Below are 18,813 nucleotides of genomic sequence, written 5' to 3' on the forward strand. Positions count from 1 at the left end.
ACAATACAAAGGCATTATAACATCCTCATTCTTGTTTTCCATTGCTTTCCTAATAATACCTAACATTCTATTTGCTTTCTTAGCCACTGCCGCCGCACGCTGAGCAGAGGGTTTTAACATATCAACGATGACGCCTAGATCCCTTTCCTGGTCGGTGACTCCTAATGTGGAACCTTGCATTATGCAACTATAATTTGGGCTCCTCTTTCCCATATGCATCACTTTGTACTTGCTCACATTAAACGTCATCGGCCATTTGGATGCCCAGTCTCCCAGTCTTGTAAGGTGCTCTTGTAATTTTTCACAATCCTCTTGCAATTTAACAACTTTGAATAACTTTGTGTCGTCAGCAAATTTAATTACCTCACTAGTTACTCCCATATCTAGATCATTTATAAATATGTTAAAAAGCAGTAGAACCAGCACAGACCACTGGGGAACCCCACTATCTATCCTTCTCCATTGAGAATACTGACCATTTAACCCTACTCTCTGTTTTCTATCCTTTAACCAATTTTTATTCCACAGTAGAACACTACCTCCTATTCCATGACTCTCCAATTTCCTCTGGAGTCTTTCATGAGGTACTTTGTCAAATGCCTTTTGAAAATACAGAAACACAATATTGAACGGCTCACCTTTATCCACATGTTTGTTCACTTCTTCAAAGAAATGTAATAGATTGGTGAGGCAAGATTTCCCTTCACTATATCCATGTTGGCTTTGTCTCATTAATCCATGCTTTTGAATATGCTCTGTAATTTTGTTCTTTATAATAGTCTCTACCATTTTGCCCAGCACCGACGTCAGGGTCACTGGTCTATAATTTCCCAGATCTCCTCTGGAACCTTTTTTTAAAAATTGGTGTTACATTGGCCACCCTCCAATCTTCTGGAACCATGTTGATTTTAAAGATAAATTACATATTACTAACAATAGTTCCTTAAGTTCATTTTTCAATTCTATCGGTACTCAGGGATGAATACCATCTGGTCTAGGAGATTTGCTACTCTTCAATTTGTCAGATTGCGCCATTACATCCTCCAGGTTTAGAGAGATTTCATTCAGTTTCTCTGACTCATCTGCTTAGAATACCATTTCTGGCACTGGTATCTCTCCCAAATCTTCCTCGGTGAAGACCAAAGTAAAGAATTCATTTAATCTCTCCGCTATGGCTTTTTCTTCCCTGAGTGCCCCTTTTACCCCTTGGTCATCTAGCGGTCCAACCGATTCTTTTGCTGGCTTCTTGCTTTTAATATACCTAAAAAAAAGTTTTACTATGGAGCTCATATTTGAAAGAGAAGGACGTCCATCTTCCGACATAAATTGGAAGATGGACGTCCTTCTCACAGAAACATCCAAATTGGTATAATCGAAACCCGATTTAGGACATCTCCAACTGCAGTCCATCACAAGGACGTCCAAAGTTCAAGGGGGCGTATCGGAGGTGTAGTGAAGGCGGGGCTTGGGCATGCCTAACACTTGGACGTCCTTGACCCATAATTGAAAAAAAACAAGGACGTCCCTGATGAACACTTGGACGTTTTCACCTGGTCGTGTTTTTCTTATGAATAAGGCACAAAAAGGTGCCTGAAATGACCAGATGACAACCGGAGGGAATCGGGGATGACCTCCCGTTACTCCCCCAGTAGTCACTAACCCCCTCCCACCCTCAAAAAACATCTTTAAAAATATTTTGTGCCAGCCTCAGATGTCATACTCAGATCCATGACAGTGCATGCAGGTCCCTGGAGCAGTTTTAGTGGGTACTGCAGTGCACTTCAGGCAGGCAGACCCAGGCCCACACCCCCCTACCTGTTACATTTATGGAGGAAACGGCGAGCTCTCCAAAACCCACTAGAAACCCACTGTACCCACATCTAGGTGCCCCCCTTCACCCATAAGGGCTATGATAGTGGTGTACAGTTGGGGGTAGTGGGATTTGGGGGGCTCAGCACATACGGTAAGGGAGCTATATTCCTGGGAGCAATTTATGAAGTCCACTGCAGTGCCTCCTAGGGTGCCCAGTTGGTGTCCTGGCATGTGAGGGGGACCAGTGCACTACAAATGCTGGCTCCTCCCATGATCAAATGGTTTGCATTTGGATGTTTCTGACATGGACGTCATTGGTTTCGAAAATCTCAGAAAGTCAGAAACGTCCATGTCTAGGGACGTCCAAATGTAGAGACGACCAAATTTAAGGATTTGGACGTCTGTGATGGTATTTTCAAAACGAAAGATGGACATCCATCTTTTTTTGAAAATACGGGGTTTCCTTCTCCTAGATTTGGACATTTTGCAGGACGTCCAAATCGCAACTTGGATGTCCCTTTCGAAAATGCCCCTCCACGTGTTTTTGCCTCCAACTTAATCTTTTGCCTTCCTTATCAGCGCTTTGCATTTGACTTGCCATTCCTTATGCTGTTTCTTATTATTTTCAGTTGGTTCCTTCTTCCATTTTCTGAAGGATTTTCTTTTGCTTCCTTCACCTCACTTTTTCACCATGCCGGTGGCTGTCTCCTTTTTTAATACACGTAATATATTTGGCCTGGTCTTCCAGGATGGTATTTTTGAAAAGCATCCATATCTGATGTAAATTTTTGACCTTCCCAGTTGCTCCTCTAAGATTTTTTTCACCGTTCTTCTCTTTTTATCATTGTCTTTTTGAAAGTTAAACCCAATCTTTAAGTTACCAAGCACAGAATAAAATAATGTCACATACTCACAGAAATGTTCTGTTCTTTCAGAACTTCTCAGAAAGAAAGTTAGTTTGGATTCTAAGGAGACTGTTTCAAACCCTTTGAAGCTAACCCAGTAATTAGATTGCCCTTAGTAACCTTTGCAAATATTCTACTTCCTCACACCTTAATTAACACCTAATTCAGGTCAGTAGCAGTGCAACTTCTCCAGCAGGCAAGAAGAGAAAATATCTTTCTTTTAGGACAATGTAAGCCAGGTCCGGCCCTAGGGTTTCTAGTGCCCTCCTGCAGTCTATTAGTCGGCGCCCCTACCCATCCAGAGGCGGGATCACTATGGCTCCACCCCCACAGTAGACACACCCCTTTTACCAGTCATGGCATCATTGAAAATATTACACCAGTAGAAAAATAACTTAGCACACAGACCAGGAATTAGGAGAACAGACAGTTTTGCCAACTCTGAAAAACAATTTGTTATCAAAATTTCAGAATCTAACAAACAGATCCCTATTCAGACACTTGGCTTTGCAGTCACACATGTAGAACAGAGATAGCCCCTCTTCAAATTCTTCAAAAATTAACCTGAAATCCTAAGAAGTTAGACTCTGCATGCAGCACAATAGCCTTCCCATCGAGCACAGCTTAGGATCTAGCTAGGACAGACTTAATCAGCATAAACTAACATATTCTACAATCTGAGTTGGACAGACTAACAGGAGTTACTGAAGTGGGAATGAGAGATAGGTGATGGTTAGGAATTGAAAGCAGGCATCTAGCCCTCCTGTCCTATGAGTTGCTGTGTTGGGGGTGGAAAAGGGTGGGTCAGGTGCAGCACTAAACAGCAGTCTCTGACAAAACAAGGGTCCAGGCTCTGCTGTGCTGTCTCTGTCTGAGCCCTCTCTGGGCAGAGGACAGAGGTTAGCTGAGCTCCCACAAGTTATTTCAAAGCCAGATTCAGTTGGAGCAGTGACGTCCTCTGACAAACACAAGGAGGATATTTCTCTGCTTGGGAGGGGGGAGGGGACGGGACAGAGAGCTGACAGCTTTGGAGCCAGACTGAGATGAGCAGCAGAGATTAGATACTCAGCAGAGCTTGATTGCTTGCAAAGTGACGCACTTGAAGGCAGGCGCTCTCCTGCAGTGCTTACCCTGCTTACTGGGTTTGACCGGCCCTGATGTAAGCCTTGCTACTATGCTTTTTATACTTTTGGCTGTTAAGTTTCTACCTCTAGAGAAAGTTTCAGTTTAAAAGTATGGGGAAAAGGGTTGTACACTATGGAAACTAGTTAATAATGCATGCTTTTCTCTCTTTTATTTATTTTTTTTAAGACCGAACTAGGCCCTATTGTGCCTTCTAGAGATGATATGTTAATGCTGTGGCAGAAAATTCAAGTTTTAAAATTGTGGGGAAAAGGATTTGCTTTCTATACTGTGAGCAAGTGCAAAGTGATGCATGTGGGACCCCCCCCCCCCCCCCCCAAAGTTTAGTGATATGATGCAAGATTCCACATTAGGAGTCACTGACCATGAAAGGGATCAAGGTGTCAACGCTGATGCTATGTTGAAACCCTCTGCTCAGTGTGCGTCGTCGTCTAAGAAAGCAAATAGAAAGAACCAGGCACACCCATTAAAGGGGGGCCGACCACAACCGGGCTGAAGGCCAGCAAAGACAGAAGTGTGGGGGAGGGTACAGGGAGGGCCTAGCTAGAGAGCAGAGGTAGTAGTGGGAGGGAAACAAGGGGTAGCAAGGGGAGGGGGCAGGAAAAAAGGGGAGGAGCAAGGGAGGAGGAGAGAGGAATTTGAACTGCACAGGAAGTCCTTTTGAATTTGGAAGCAGGAGAAGAGCAACGCCCACCCGCCCACCCACTTGAGAGGCAAGATTTGTCGCAGCGAGGCGTTAGACTACAATGTTTACGCACAGCCAGCAATGGGTACACAGCAGCTTGACACATAACAGTTACAAGTTTGGGGTAACTACTGCTGCAGAAAGAGTTGTGTGGAAAATTATCAAGTTGATGCAAATGGTAGGCTTGCATGTGAGCAGCCTTGTTATAAGGAAACAACGTGTATACAGCTTGTCTCCTGGCTTGGGCGGCCGGGAGGCCTAGAACGTCATTTTGTAAATGTGGTAGGTGCCTCCTTCAACGGGAAACAACGTGTATACAGCTTGTCTCCTGGCTTGGGCGGCCGGGAGGCCTAGAACGTCATTTTGTAAATGTGGTAGGTGCCTCCTTCAACGGGAGACACCAAGTGACATCGGGTGCTTGGAAAACAGCACAGGGGGCCACAGGGGCTTGGTACAGCTTGGCCTGTGGCCCAGAATATGCAACTACGTGTAGAAGCTGTGTACCCGGGTAGAAATGCATGCTGGCATAATGATTAGTAGAAGATGTAATGTAATTTGTTTAAGTTGTAACAATTTTGATGTTCCTGGCTGCGGCCAAAATAAATCCAATTCTATCGAAGATACGGCTTGTAGTGTGGTATTGAAGGGGGCGGGGGTTGATACGTCTGAGTGTGTGCCGAATGCCCGAGTTGTGTTAGGTATTATTAGGAAATTAGTAAATTTAAAACAAATCGGAGAAAATATTTTTCACTCAACATGTAATTAAACTCTGGAATTTATTGCCAGAGAATGTGGTAAAAGCAGTTAGCTTAGCAGGGTTTTAAAAAGGTTTGGATAGCTTCCTAAACGAAAAGTCCATAAGCCAATATTAAGATGGACTAGGGAAAATCCACTGCTTATTTCTAGGATAAGCAGCATAAAATATATTGTACTATTTTGAGATCTTGCCAGGTACTTGTAACCTGGATTGGCCACTGTTGGCAGGGCCGGTCTTAGGCCGAGGCGGCCGCATAGGGCCCCGCACTTAGGGGGGCCCCGCGCGGCGTGCCTCAGTCAGCCTCTTCCCAGGGCTGGTCCGACTCCGACACGGACGGTAAGCATGGCTGGAGGGCGCCGTCGTGCCATACTTACCGCCACTGTCCGCCCTGGCGCCCTCTTCTTCCCCCCAACCAAGGATTTTTCTTTTAAATTTACCCTCCATTGCCAGAATCCCACAGCAGCGTCCTGCGTGCGTCACTGAAAGCGCTCCTCACCTCCCGAGTCCCCCCGACGTCTCTAGCAGAATGCAGCTCTTCTGCGTTCTGCTAGAGACGTCGGGGGGACTCGGTAGGGGAGGAGCGCTTTCAGTGAAGCACGCTGCTGTGGGATGCCGGCGACGGAGGGTAAATTTAAAAGAAAAATCCTTGGTTGGGGGGGGAGAAGAAAAGGGCGCCAGGGCGGACAGGCAGGCAGTTGAACTTGGGAGCGGGAGGGCAAGGGAGAGAGGACCTGGGCATGGATGGCAGGGCTCAGGGAGAGAGGGGAATTGCTGGATAGGGATGATGAATGGAGGGGGCAGGGGCCAGAGAGGAGCATGGATGGGAGGGGAGGGCAGGGCTCATGGAGAGAGGGGAATTGCTGGATAGGGATGAATGGAGGGGGCAGGGGCCAGAGAGGAGCATGGATGGGAGGGCAGGGCTCAGGGAGAGAGGGGAATTGCTGGATAGGGATGATGAATGGAGGGGGCAGGGGCCAGAGAGGAGCATGGATGGGAGGGGAGGGCAGGGCTCATGGAGAGAGGGGAATTGCTGGATAGGGATGAATGGAGGGGGCAGGGGACAGAGAGGAGCATGGATGGGAGGGCAGGGCCCAGGGAGAGAGGAGAAATTGCTGGACATGGAGGGCAGGGGAGAGAGGAGAAATGTTGGGCAGGAATGGAGGGAAGGAAAGACAAAGGAAGGAGATGCACATGGATGGAGGGGAAGGGATATAGGAGAAATGCTGGACATGGATGTAGGGGAGAGGAGGAAAGTAGATGTACATGGAAGGAGGGGAGTGAGGAGAAATGCTGGATATGCATGGAGGGGAAATTGCTGAATTTAAGGGCTGGATCGGAACACTTTGAAGGCAGATGCTGAAACTGGAGAAAGGATAGGGACAGGGCTACAGATGGTAGACAGGACACATAAGGACACAGGAGGATGGTGGACATGGTGAGAGAAAAAATATCAAATGGAAAGACACTGCATAAAACAGAAGACACTGGGACCAAAGCGAATAGAAAAAACAAATGATCAGACAACAAAGGTAGAAAAAAGTATTTTATTCAGAATTTATTAATTGGAATATGTCAGCTTTTGGAAATGTGCATCTGTGATATTTTGCATGTAAGTTTCAATTTTTCTAGTATTGCTGCATGCTGAGTCTGATTTCTTGAGGTAACTTTTCAGTTCCGTATTTTGCCTTCATATCTGTTGTGTTATGTGTGATCAAGGTGCAGTATCCTGCTAGCGTGTAGCATTTGCAGCCCTTTTTGTTTTGTTTTGTTTTCACGAGGTAGTGTATTGGTGTTTTAGAGCCTGGTGTAATTACAGTTCTGCCTTTCCACGCATAAGGTTGTTCTCGTCCTATCCATGGAATTAGTGCTGTTATGGTTTGGTAAGGTTATGAGTGTGTTTTTGCACAAGTTTGTGTATCGTGTTTTGCAGTGGAGAGATTGTGTGTCCGTACCTCTGACCCCCCCCCCCCTCCCCGGGGTTATGAGAATTGGAACTAATTGTAGTGGACTTGAACTGAATAATTTTGGGGGGGGGGGGTCATGATAGCATTGTGCTTATTATTTCAATCAGTTTTTCTGTACAAGTTTAGCTTCATTTGTCTTTATTTGAAATTTCATAAATAAAAAATTTTCTAAAAATTGAATAATATTATCAATGGGGTGGAGCTGGAGTGGGGGCGGGGGCGGGACTAGGATGGGGCGGGGCTATGATGGGGCCCCACCAAATTGGTCTGCATAGGGCCCCACACTTGCTAAGACCGGCCCTGACTGTTGGAAACAGGATGCTGGGCTTGATGGACCTTCAGTCTATTCCAGTATAGCAACACTTATGTACTTATATTTTCTTAGACACAGCAAAGTGGTTAACTGTTCAATATAAGTATATATTAAAAAGAAAAAATCCAAGATCCAAATGAATTAAAACAGGTCAGACTAAATTTAAGGGCTCCTTTTACTAAGGTGCAGTAAGCAATAGCATGCGCTTACCACAGCATAAAATGGCTTACTCAGGATGCGCTCAGGCATCCTACAGTAAATTTGAGATTTGCACACGCAAAGCACATGCTATAAAATATTTTTTATTTTTTCCATGGATGAGGCATGTTGGGGTGGAGAATGGGTGTTTCTGTGCTGATCAAGTAATGCATCTACATTGCCACATGCTGAGTAGTACATGAGCCCTTACTGTCTATGAAATAGGTGTAGGTAAGTGCTTGTGCTAATTTTTTTTTTAGTGGTAGCATGCTAAAATGGCAGCATTAGTGCATGGCCATTAATTTTACAAAAATGGAAAATCAGCCATTTTTCTGCTGTGGTAAAAATGGCCTTCGTTCATGGGAAAACCCCGCATAAGGGTCTGCTAAGGCCACTTTCTACCACAACTTAGTAAAAGTGTTTAACAAAAGAGAAGAGGAAAAGTAGAAGAAAAACTGATGCGAGAAGACAATAGACAGACATATCACTGTTTAAAAACGATAGCTAGGTACAAATGACTGGAAGAACAACTACATTTTCAAATTTGATCTGCAGGTGGAAAAGTTAAATTCCACTTTCATAGTATAAGGCATATAGTTCCCAGAGCACTAAGACCAGGTAGGTGAAAGCCAAATGCTGTGTCAACCAGTGGCAATGCTATGTGGGGCTATTGGGGCCTGGACCCCCCCCCCCCCCCCACCAATTTGCTCTGGGCCCCTGGTTTGGCTGGCGGCGGTTCCCAACCACTGCCAGCTGAAGCCTTAGTCCAGCGCTGGTCTCCACCACTGCCACCGCCGCCCCCGCATTGCCTGCCCCGCTCTCTCTTCCCCTCATGTCCGGCACGCTCCCTTTAGTGGAATTGAGCATGCTCAGTTTCTCTAAAAGGACCGTGCCGGACGTGAGGTGAAGAGAGAGAGGGGGGCAGGCAATGCAGCAGTGCCAGAGACCAGTGCTGGATGAAGCGTTCAGCTGGCAGGGGCTGGGGACCCCCACCAGCCAAGATATGTTACAGTGGCAGCAGTGGGTAGGGAGCGGCAAAGCAGCAGATGGGGGCGGCGAGGTGGCGGAGGGGGCAGCAGCTAGGTGGCGGACCAAAATGTGCCCTCCCACCTTGGGCTCTGGCCCCCTCCCACTTCGAGGTCTGGCTATGCCCCTGGTGTCAACTTCAAATGGATTTTAGAAGTGGGGGTGGGGGGAGCAATCATTAAAAGCTTGAGCTGGGAAGATCTCAGATATCAAAAGGAAATGTACAGAAACAAAAGAACATGTAGATAACTGGGCACCCTGTCAAAAGAAACCGGTCAAAAGAAACCAGACAAAAAAGTTCCAAACAAAAAATGTTCCTGACATAAAAGTCCCTGACAAAATAGACTCCTGACAAAAGGGCCTGATGAAATAGATTTACTGAGAAAGTCCACGGCTTGTCACTTGAAAGTCCTGGCACCTGCCTACAGCTTAACTTCACTATCCACACTTGGTATCTAGTAAGAATCATAAATCTGCTTGACAAGATAATCCAGCTTGATTAAGGAGGTTTCCCTGCCCTGTTTTGTGTAGAGTCTATTTTGTCTTGGGTTTTTTTGGGGGAGGTTTTTTTTTGTCATGGTCTGTTTTGGTTTTAGTCTGTTTTGTTAGGTTTTTTTTGTCATGGTCTATTATGTCGGGGTGCCAGATAACTGATATGTTCAGAGCTCTGCTAAAACTGGGGCAATGGTCAAATTTCTAAATTGAACAGAACAGCTTAATGCTGGTGCTTTGAATAAGTTGAAGGTAGCCTAAAGAGGTGCTGAATAATCCAGAAATCATGAGCCACCTCACCAACCCACTCCATTATGAACACTCACCTTCTATAACTACTCTAATCACTCCCTACCCTCTTCTTTCTTCCCTTACTTAATTGCTTCACATTATTAAATGTACCTGATATCCTGAAATGACAATGTTAACTAAACTATGTAAGCCACTTTGAGCCTGCAAATAGGTGGGAAAATGTGGGATACAAATGCAATAAATAAAATAAATTATAATTGTAGAGATGAGAGAACAAGAGAATGCAGTAATATCTGTATATCTTTAGGGTCTAAAAGACATATTTTATGAAGCAAGTGGAAGGATTACCTTACAAAGTTTTATGAGGTGACAGCTACAAGATGCGAGTTAAAAATAATGACCAAGATAGTCACTCTTTCTTGAAGGGTGATATGAGTTCCTAGGAAACAGATGTTTTTTAGGTTTTGTTTTTGCTGATCCAAATAGCCTCAGATTTGGGGGATTTCATTTCAGCTTCTGGGTAGTAAGCAGTGGTGTGTTGGTATATCTAGTAAGCATTGTTAACATACCCCATATCATATCTTCATCATACTTTCCATTACCCAATATACATCTGTTACACTAATATTAACTCTCCTCTCATTTCCACTTTCCACTATATATTGTAAACCACATTGAGCCTGCAAAGAGGTGGGATAATGTGGGATACAAATGCAATAAATAAATACATAAATTTTAACAACAGGATCTCTATCTGGCCATAGCCAGTCCTGCATTTTTTTTTGGGGGGGGGGAGGGGTGGATAGGGTGGAGGGGGCAATGCATTCCTCTCTCCACCTCTCCTCCCATGTGGGCGCACTAGGCATACCTTTGCTGGTAGGGATGCCAAACCCCACCAGCCAAATAAATGGACTGCCACCACTCCCCGTTGCTTGTTTCTGGCTCTGGGCAGCTTCCTGGGACTTCTTGTGCATGATCAGAGCCAAAATGACTCCCAAAATTCTTAAAAACTTAACAAATGGTTCTCGTGAGCTGGTGCAAGCTGGCCCCAGCGCACCACTGGTAATAAGTCAGCTGGCAATAACACCTACTCTGTTTGTTCCCTATACTACTGTATCACTATCCACCTGCTTCTTTTGACTCTGCCCTTGCAGTTACATTCCTGGAAGTAACGCCTGTTAGTTCTTTTAAACTGAAGTCTGCAGTGGCATTTACACCACTGTAGCATGCATCGAAGGAGTACGCCCAAGGAGCAGCGCTCTTTGAGAGAGTTCCTTGGGACAGCTCTGGGGGCAACGATGATGTCTGGACACTGTCCACTATGCCTTCACTCTCCATTAAAGTACTTTCTGCCTGATAGTCAAATGGATTTAACCAGGCAGGAGTTAAATCACTTATTGCTGCCTAAGTCCCAATATTCAGTGGCATTTAACCAGAGTGCCACTGAATATCACCACAGACCAGCCCTGCACTGTCCAGATAGTGCCAGAGTGGTCCGTGGACTCTGTCCTGATCCCCCTCCCTTCCCCCTCTCAAAACAACAGCTCAGCCTGGTCCATTATCCCCCACCCCCACCCCTACCCCCGTTCGCCTCCCTGGACCTACCTTGCAGTTCTCTGGTGGTCAAGGGGAAATACAGGCAGAAATTATGCCCACTCGCTCCTGCCTAGTGTAGTTGCCTCATCAAAATGGCTGCCATGACCCAGTGGCGTACCTAGGGTATATGACACCTGGGGCCGGTCATTTTTTAACACCCCCCTCCAAAATCCTGTACTAGGCATACCGAGAATACAAAACACTCGGGACCTATGGAGCAATTCTACCATACCATAAGCAGTAATTTCTATGAGTCACACAAGGAAAAGGAAAGCACCTTAAACACAACTGTGAGCATTAGAACATCAATTCACCTATTGTAAAATGAAACCAGATAGAATAGTACAGATTGTCAATCCTGCACGGTCAATGCCAACTAAAGCCCTGTCTTTTTCACAGACACACCCTAATCCACTATAGAATAAGTAATCATAAACTTTCTATTTAAACAAAAATTAAACTGAACCCCCAAGATGCCAGATTCTGCATATAATGCAACATACAGAAACAGAAAATGTCCCCTAGTACTGTGCAAAATATAAAGACAGCAGATGTAAATTTGAAAAAACGAACAAATGCCAATCACTACTTTACAAATTAACAAATAGAAATAAAACAAATATAGAAAATAAAATAATACCATTTTATTGGACTAATACATTTAGCTTTCAGAGGCCAAAACCTCCTTCCTCAGGTCAATACAGTATACTGCTGTTACAGTATCCTATCCTGACCTGAGGAAGGGGATTTTGTTCTCCGAAAGTTAGTCAAAATGTATTAAAATTAGTCCAATAAAAAGATTACCTTATTTCCATGTTCTATTTATAAAAACATTTATTAACACAGCTACAATACTACTTTATCCTAAAGCAAAAAATGAAAAAATATATATATTTTATTTACAGCTTGTTGTCTCTGGTTTCTGCTTTCCTCATCTTCGTTTCACTGTCTCCCTTTCATCCAGTATCTGTCTTCGCTCTCTCCCTACCATCCAGAGTCTACCTTCTCTCTCTCTCTGCCCTTGCCATCCACTGTCTGCCCTCTCTCTCTCTCTCTCTCTCTCTCTCTCTCTCTCTGCTCCTTCTAACCAGCGTCTGCCCTCTATCTCTGCCCCTTCCATCCACCATCTGCCCCTGTCTGCCCTCTCTCTCTTCCCCTTCCATCCACTGTCAGTCCTTTCTCTCTGCCCCTTCCATCCACCATTTGCCCTCCCTCTCCCATCCAGAGTCTGCCTTCCCTCTATCTCCCCCTTCCATCCAGGATCTGTCCCCTCTCTCTGCCCCCTCTTTTCAGCCCCGTTCCAGCCCTATTATCCCACCTGTCCCTAGTTCCAGCCCATGTCTCCCATCTGCCCCCTCCTTTTCAGCCCCCAGTTCCAGCCCCACTATCCCACCAGTCTCCAGTTTCAGCCCCAGCCATTTTCTTCCACCAGTCCCAAGCTTCAGCCCCAGCCACTTCTCCCTGTCCCCTTTTCAGCCCCCAGTCCCCACAGTTTCATCCCCTGCCGATTTTCAGCCCCAAGTTCCAGTACTAGCCCCCTTATCCCACCTACCCTCCTTTTCAGCCCCCAGTTCCAGTCCCCTTAATCCACCTGCCTTGCATTAGGGCCCCCCTTTTCAACTCCAGCCCCATTCTCTTACCTGCCCTCCTTTTCAGCCCCAGACCCTTTCTCCCACCTGCCCCTGTCCCAGGCATGGCCCCATTCTCCCTCCTGCCCCCTTCTCAGACCCCAGTTCCAGCCCCCTTCTCTCATCTGAGCCCCTCTCGACCCAGTCCCCGTCTCCCATTTGAGCCCCCACGAATCAGTCCCCCTTTCCCATCTGAGCCCATCCCCCGACCCAGTCCCCACCTGCCTACCGTCAGCTCCCTCGACAGCCCCCTTCTCTCTGCCTCCCGAGCGGCTGCAATTTAAAATCGCTGAATCGGCGGCGCCCCGGATGTAAGAACAAGGGGGGGGGGTGCTCTGCTCCTGCTATGCCTGACTGAAAGGCTGCTGGCACCGCAGTCAGCTCCTTCGACAGCCCCCCGACCCGCTGCAGTTTAAAAATCCATGAATCGGCGGCGCAGCTCTAATGTGCAGTGAACCACCTCTGCCTGTAAAAGAAGTGGATCGCCTCGTTGGGCCTTCTCGCACTGTGTCCCGTCCTCGCAGAAATAGGAAGCTACATCAGAGGAGGGCAGGACACAGTGAGAGAAGGCCCGACGAGGCGATCCGCTTCTTTTATGGGCAGAGGCGGTTCACTGCACGCTAGAGCTGCGCCGCCGATTCAGTGATTTTTAAACTGCAACGGGTCAACGATTTTTAAACTGCAGCGGGTCAGGGGGCTGTCTAAGGAGCTGACTGCCAGGCAGAGGCGGTTCAGTGCACGCTAGAGCTGCGCCGCTGATTCAGCGATTTTTAAACTACAGCGGGTCAGGGGGCTGTCGAAGGAGCTGACTGCGGTTCCAGCAGCCTTTCAGTCAGGCGCAGCGGGAGCGGAGCACCCCCCCTCGTTCTTACACCCGTGACCGACCGCCCCCACCGCCCCACCCTTGGTATGCCACTGCTGTGACCTGAATAGGGACCAGGGCAGATGGAGGGGGGATCAGAGGGGCTGAGACACCTCTGCCTTTATATAGGTCCCAGCCAATATTCACACTGTTTTATGTGGGTCCTAGCTGAATATTGGCTGGGACTGCATAAGCTCTGGGGTCCAGTGCACTTTCATTTAGCTCCAGATAGTCAATGCCTGTGCCTGGGCATGGCTCAGCATTGAATAATCTGGGGGTAATTCTGCACATTAAGGAGTTGACCAGGTACTTCTGGGGAACTGAGTACAGCTGGATCTGTTTGGCAAGCTATATAGACATGGACTAAGAAGGCTAATTTTAATAAAGTGTGCTACCACATATTTAATAAATGTTACTTACTATAGGGTCAATTTTATATAGTGGTATTTATTACCTAATAATGCACATTAATGGTATTAGCATATGATAACACAATGATGCACTGTGGTAGATCTACCCCAGATTGCATAAAATCAACAACGACAATATATAAGAGTGTGTTCTCAATTGCTATAAAAGTTTGATTTTTTTGAGATTTATTATTGCCTTTTCCAATTCTGAGCTCCAGGTGAGCTACTTTCAGGTGCACAAGTTATTTTCATGCCCAAGTGGGATCACGATCTAAGAAACAGAGAAACATGACGGCATAAAAAGACCATGAATGCATATTTTCAAAGCACTTAGCCTTCCAAAGTTCCATAGGTTTCTATGGAACTTTGGAAGGCTAAGTGCTTTGAAAATATGCCGACCCATCCAGTCTGCCCATCCTCTGTAACCCCTAATTCTTCCTGTTCCCAAGCGATCCCACATGCTTATCCCATGCCTTTTTAAATTCTGGAACAGTCTTCGACTCCACCACCTCCACCGGGAGGCCATTCCACGCCTCCACCACCCTTTCTGTGAAATAATACTTCCTTAGGTTACTCCTAAGCCTATTCCCTCTTAACTTTGTCATATGCCCCCTCATTCCAGAGCTCCCCTTCATATGAAAAAGGCTCTCTTCCTATACATAAATGTCCTTGAGATATTTAAACATCTCTATCATGTCTCCTCTCTCTCTCCTCTCTTCCAGCGTATACATGTTGAGGTTCATAAGCCTGTCACTATAATTTTTGCGTTCAAGTCCGCTTACTAATTTTGTAGCCGCCCTCTGGACTGACTCCATCCTAAGGGACCCTTTTACAGAGCTGACTATTCCGGGACTACCGCCGGTACAAAGCGGCCGCTGGTGGTAGTTCTGGGTCAAGCACGCGACATTTCCAGGAGAGAAAAAAAAACCCCGGAAATGGTTAGTGCGGCGGTAATCAGGCATCACAGCACACTGCCTGGTTACCGCTGGGTTACTGCGGGAGCCCTTACCACCACCTCAGTGGGTGGCAGTAAGGGATCCCTGCCGCATGGCCATTTTGTTATTGGGTCTACGTTCCTTCTAGATAGATCAATTAAATCCAGCATATAACCTGGTGCCATTCCAAACAAAATTTTGTATATAAGGCACTGGTTTTGAACATCAATCATGCTTTAATTTGGAGCCAGTGTAATTTGAGGAATAACGGGGTTACTCTATCGTACTTTGATACCCTGAAAATCAAGCGGGCTGCTGTGTTTTGAACTCTCTGTAGCATTTTGAATAGTTTCCTTGCTACCCACATATATTACATTAGAGGAGTGGCCTAGTGGTTAGGGTGGTGGACTTTGGTCCTGAGGAACTGAGTTCAATTCCCCCTTCAGGCACAGGCAGCTCCCTGTGACTTTGGGCAAGTCACTTAACCCCCCATTGCTGCATTGAGCCTGCCATGAGTGAGAAAGCGTGGGGTACAAATGTAACAAAATTAAAATTAATTTGTGATAGTAACATTGTTTGAGCTTACAGTTGGAAAGACTGAATTGTGAAATAGTCTCTCATCCTTTTTAAACTCCAAAGGATCTTAAATGTTTTGTCTATAACAGCAGATAAGCGCTTGAGTTTCAAATATTACTTCTAAAGTTTTAGCTTGGTTTCGATCTGGTAGTTAATTTGGTTATGAAATTTGGGTAAGAAATATGGGAATGTGAGCTTGATATAACTAACTTTTAAAAATTCTGACTCCAATGAAAATTTTTGTGAACGACATGGGAAGCTAAACAAAATAAACATTTTTGGACACACTTCCAATGCCCAGTAATAGCAGTCAACATGGGGCCTGTGAACAACTGAACATTCACAGGCCCGGCCTCCTCTTCCTCCTCCTCCTCTTAGAATGGGAGTCCATGCAAAGTACTGGAGTCTGTGACAGTGGCGTAGCCAGAAGACAATTTTTGGGTGGTCCAGCGGGTTGGATGGGTGGGCACTACAACCTCCCCCCCCCCCCCCACACACACGCGCGCGCGCGCGCGTACATCTGTCCAGCACATTTAAAGTTATCGGCGCTGCCTCCACTCACCTTCTCCCACCCCCACCGTAGCGCTGCCTCCTCTCCTGCACTTCATGGTCTCCGTCTCCTACCCCCGCGGCAGCGCTCTATCGGTGCTGCCTGCCTGACAGCTGACAGACGCGGCATGACGTCCTCCTGCTATGGGACCTTCCCTCTGCCGCTTGCAATCCGCCCTGCGTAAACAGGAAGTTGAATCAATGCGGCAGAGGGAAGGCCCCAGAGCAGGAGGACGTCGCACCGTGTCTGTCAGCTGTCAGGCAGGCAGCGCCGATAGCAAATTGCAAGCGCTGCCGAAAGGGTGGGAGACAGAGACCTTGAAGTGCAGGAGAGGAGGCAGCGCTACGGCGGGGGTGGGAGAAGGTGAGGATGGGCCTGAGACAAAACTGGGTGGGCCTGGGCCCTGTGCTGACTGCTGTTACCACTCCTGCTGCTACAGACTTATATTTAGGATAAGTGGTGGGAGCAATTGGATGAAAAACAAGAGGGGAATAATGGAGGTTTGCTATTTTGTTTTCATCTTGGGTCATGTGTATTAAGAGGCCTTTTTACTACGCTGTGGTAAAAGGGGCCCTGCAGTGTCCTTGGGGCATGGATTTGCCACATGCCAAGGCCCCTCTTACCACAGCGGGGTTTTTGTGAAAAAAGGAAATGGCTGTGCGCTAAGTACATATTTGTCGTGCAGCCATTTCCTGGGGGAGCCCTTACCAAGAGCGTTGTGCTGCCCGATTACTGCCGGGTAAGCCCCCATCATAAAAAGTAAAAAATAATTCCCAGCGAACTGGAAATGGCTCACGGTGGTGACGGCACTATCGCCGGCTCCCACACTGAAGACTGACACATGACAAATCGCTATCACTGCTTTGTAAAAGGGCCCTTAAGTGTTAAAACAGGGTCACATTAGATAAAGTTTGGGAAGCACTGTGGTGCACTGACTCTTAGTTCCTCTGGTGGTTAGCTTAAAACCTTCCTGATAGACAGGGGGCTAGGGAGTACAGAAGTATGATGGAAATAACCCATGGTGAAACAGAGCTGTTATATACTTACAGCCGTTGTTAGCTAGTGACATTATTTGGTAACAAGTATTAGAATAATCATAGATTGAAAGAGCCAGTATCATACCTTAACAGTTTTACCATCAGTCATATGCTCATATATTATAGGTTTGCCAGGTGCAGTCAGTACAGTTGAAGAAGTTTCTTTTACAGCACACCGGCTCGGACTGTCTCTTACAGAGTGCTTTAAGGAATTTGTGCTGTTTATTTGTTTTTCAGTTGTCACTTCACATGTTGAGCTACTGGTCCTATAGGTTCCATCCTTCTGCTTCAATGGCTTGCAGTACAGATCTGTTTGGCTGGATCTTGGAACTAGTAAGCTTCTATCTTGATTATCTGTCTGGTGAGCAGCTGTGTTTGAAGGAGGACTACGGACAGTACCTTGGGTGGGTTTTGGAACTGGAAAGCTTCTGTCTTGATTATCTGTCTGGTGAGCAGCTGTGTTTGAAGGAGGACTACGGACAGTACCTTGGTTGGGTTTTGGAACTGGAAAGCATCTGTCTTGATTACCTGTCTGGTGAGCAGCTGTGTTTGAAGGAGGACTACGGACAGCTCTAGAGACAGAAATTGGTGGGGACTTTGTCTTGTCTTTTGCCTGAGATACTAGATTTTCATTAACTAGGATATTACACTGAATGCTTTTGTTCTCAGAAGGACTGATTCCTTTGTTGTTGAATAAGTTTGAGAGAGCAGAAGGGCTAAGTGGAACTCTCGAAGATCTGTGGCATAGTATTGCTGCTTCTTCTTCTGCGGTTGGACCATATTCTTCCCTACAGATAAAAATTCGACGTGGAGGATGGGTATCATCACCCTTCTGCATACTGTCTTTGGTTTTATCTATTTTACTGAAAGGTTTGAGAGAAGAACTATCCTTTTCCTTGCCGGCGAAGGATAGCATTTGATCGGATGAAACTAAATAGGGCTTGGGTTGTCTGATTATTAAATGGAGATTGCTAATTTGTGCTCTAACGGGAGCAAAGTCTAATTGAAAATCCTTGAGGGGATTGATGAGCAGATATTCAGTAGGCTCGGTAATACTGGCCATAGTTTTCTTAATGCGATTTTTAATTGGCCTACACATCTGGAGAAATACTGTGGGGTTTGTCTGTCGTAAAGCCTCTGAGACTAAGTAATCCAGCCCTTCCATCTTGTGAACAGAACTTGATGCTGAGTCAATAAAGTGCTCTATATCAGATTGCTTTTTCAGTTTTTCATTTTGAATAGAATCTTTGATTTTAGTGTGCTGTAGTTGGATATCTTGATACAAATTTAGAAATTGTTTAAAGAGGTTTTGCTCCATTTCGGTTGTAGTTTCATCCAGCTCAACCTTTAATCCATTGAGTCTCAGAAGGGTCCTCTCAAACCTTTCTTTTGCTGAAACACAGTAAAATATTATTTACTAATGAGAATTTTGTGGTGGAAGTAAAAATATTGCTGGCATTCTGGGAAACAGAGAAAAAGGAGATTTTATAAACTTTGTTCAAAAAGGACATTTCCCATTCTGTTCATAATGAAGTCACATCTGCAGTAAAATAACAAAAACAGATTCCTCATTTGCACCTATTGAGACCAATGTTCTAATACATAAAGTACTGCTTGTACTATGTGAAAAATAGTGGGCACAGATTTTTTTCCAGCAATTTATATGCACATG

General features: G+C 45.8%; 1 protein-coding gene across 1 annotated transcript in view; it reads right to left on the reverse strand.

The window, feature by feature from the left end:
* Positions 1-18,456: 18,456 nt before the first annotated feature.
* FAM124B (family with sequence similarity 124 member B) overlaps positions 18,457-18,813 on the reverse strand; it is a 103,692-nt gene continuing 103,335 nt past the window's right edge. The window contains exon 4 of the mRNA XM_030216276.1: positions 18,457-18,533. Coding sequence (XP_030072136.1) covers positions 18,504-18,533 — 30 coding nt within the window. The 3' untranslated portion in view covers positions 18,457-18,503. The remainder of the gene's footprint in view (positions 18,534-18,813) is intronic.

This window comes from Microcaecilia unicolor, chromosome 10, assembly GCF_901765095.1.
Source record: "Microcaecilia unicolor chromosome 10, aMicUni1.1, whole genome shotgun sequence".
Classification (NCBI taxonomy): Eukaryota; Metazoa; Chordata; class Amphibia; order Gymnophiona; family Siphonopidae; genus Microcaecilia; species Microcaecilia unicolor.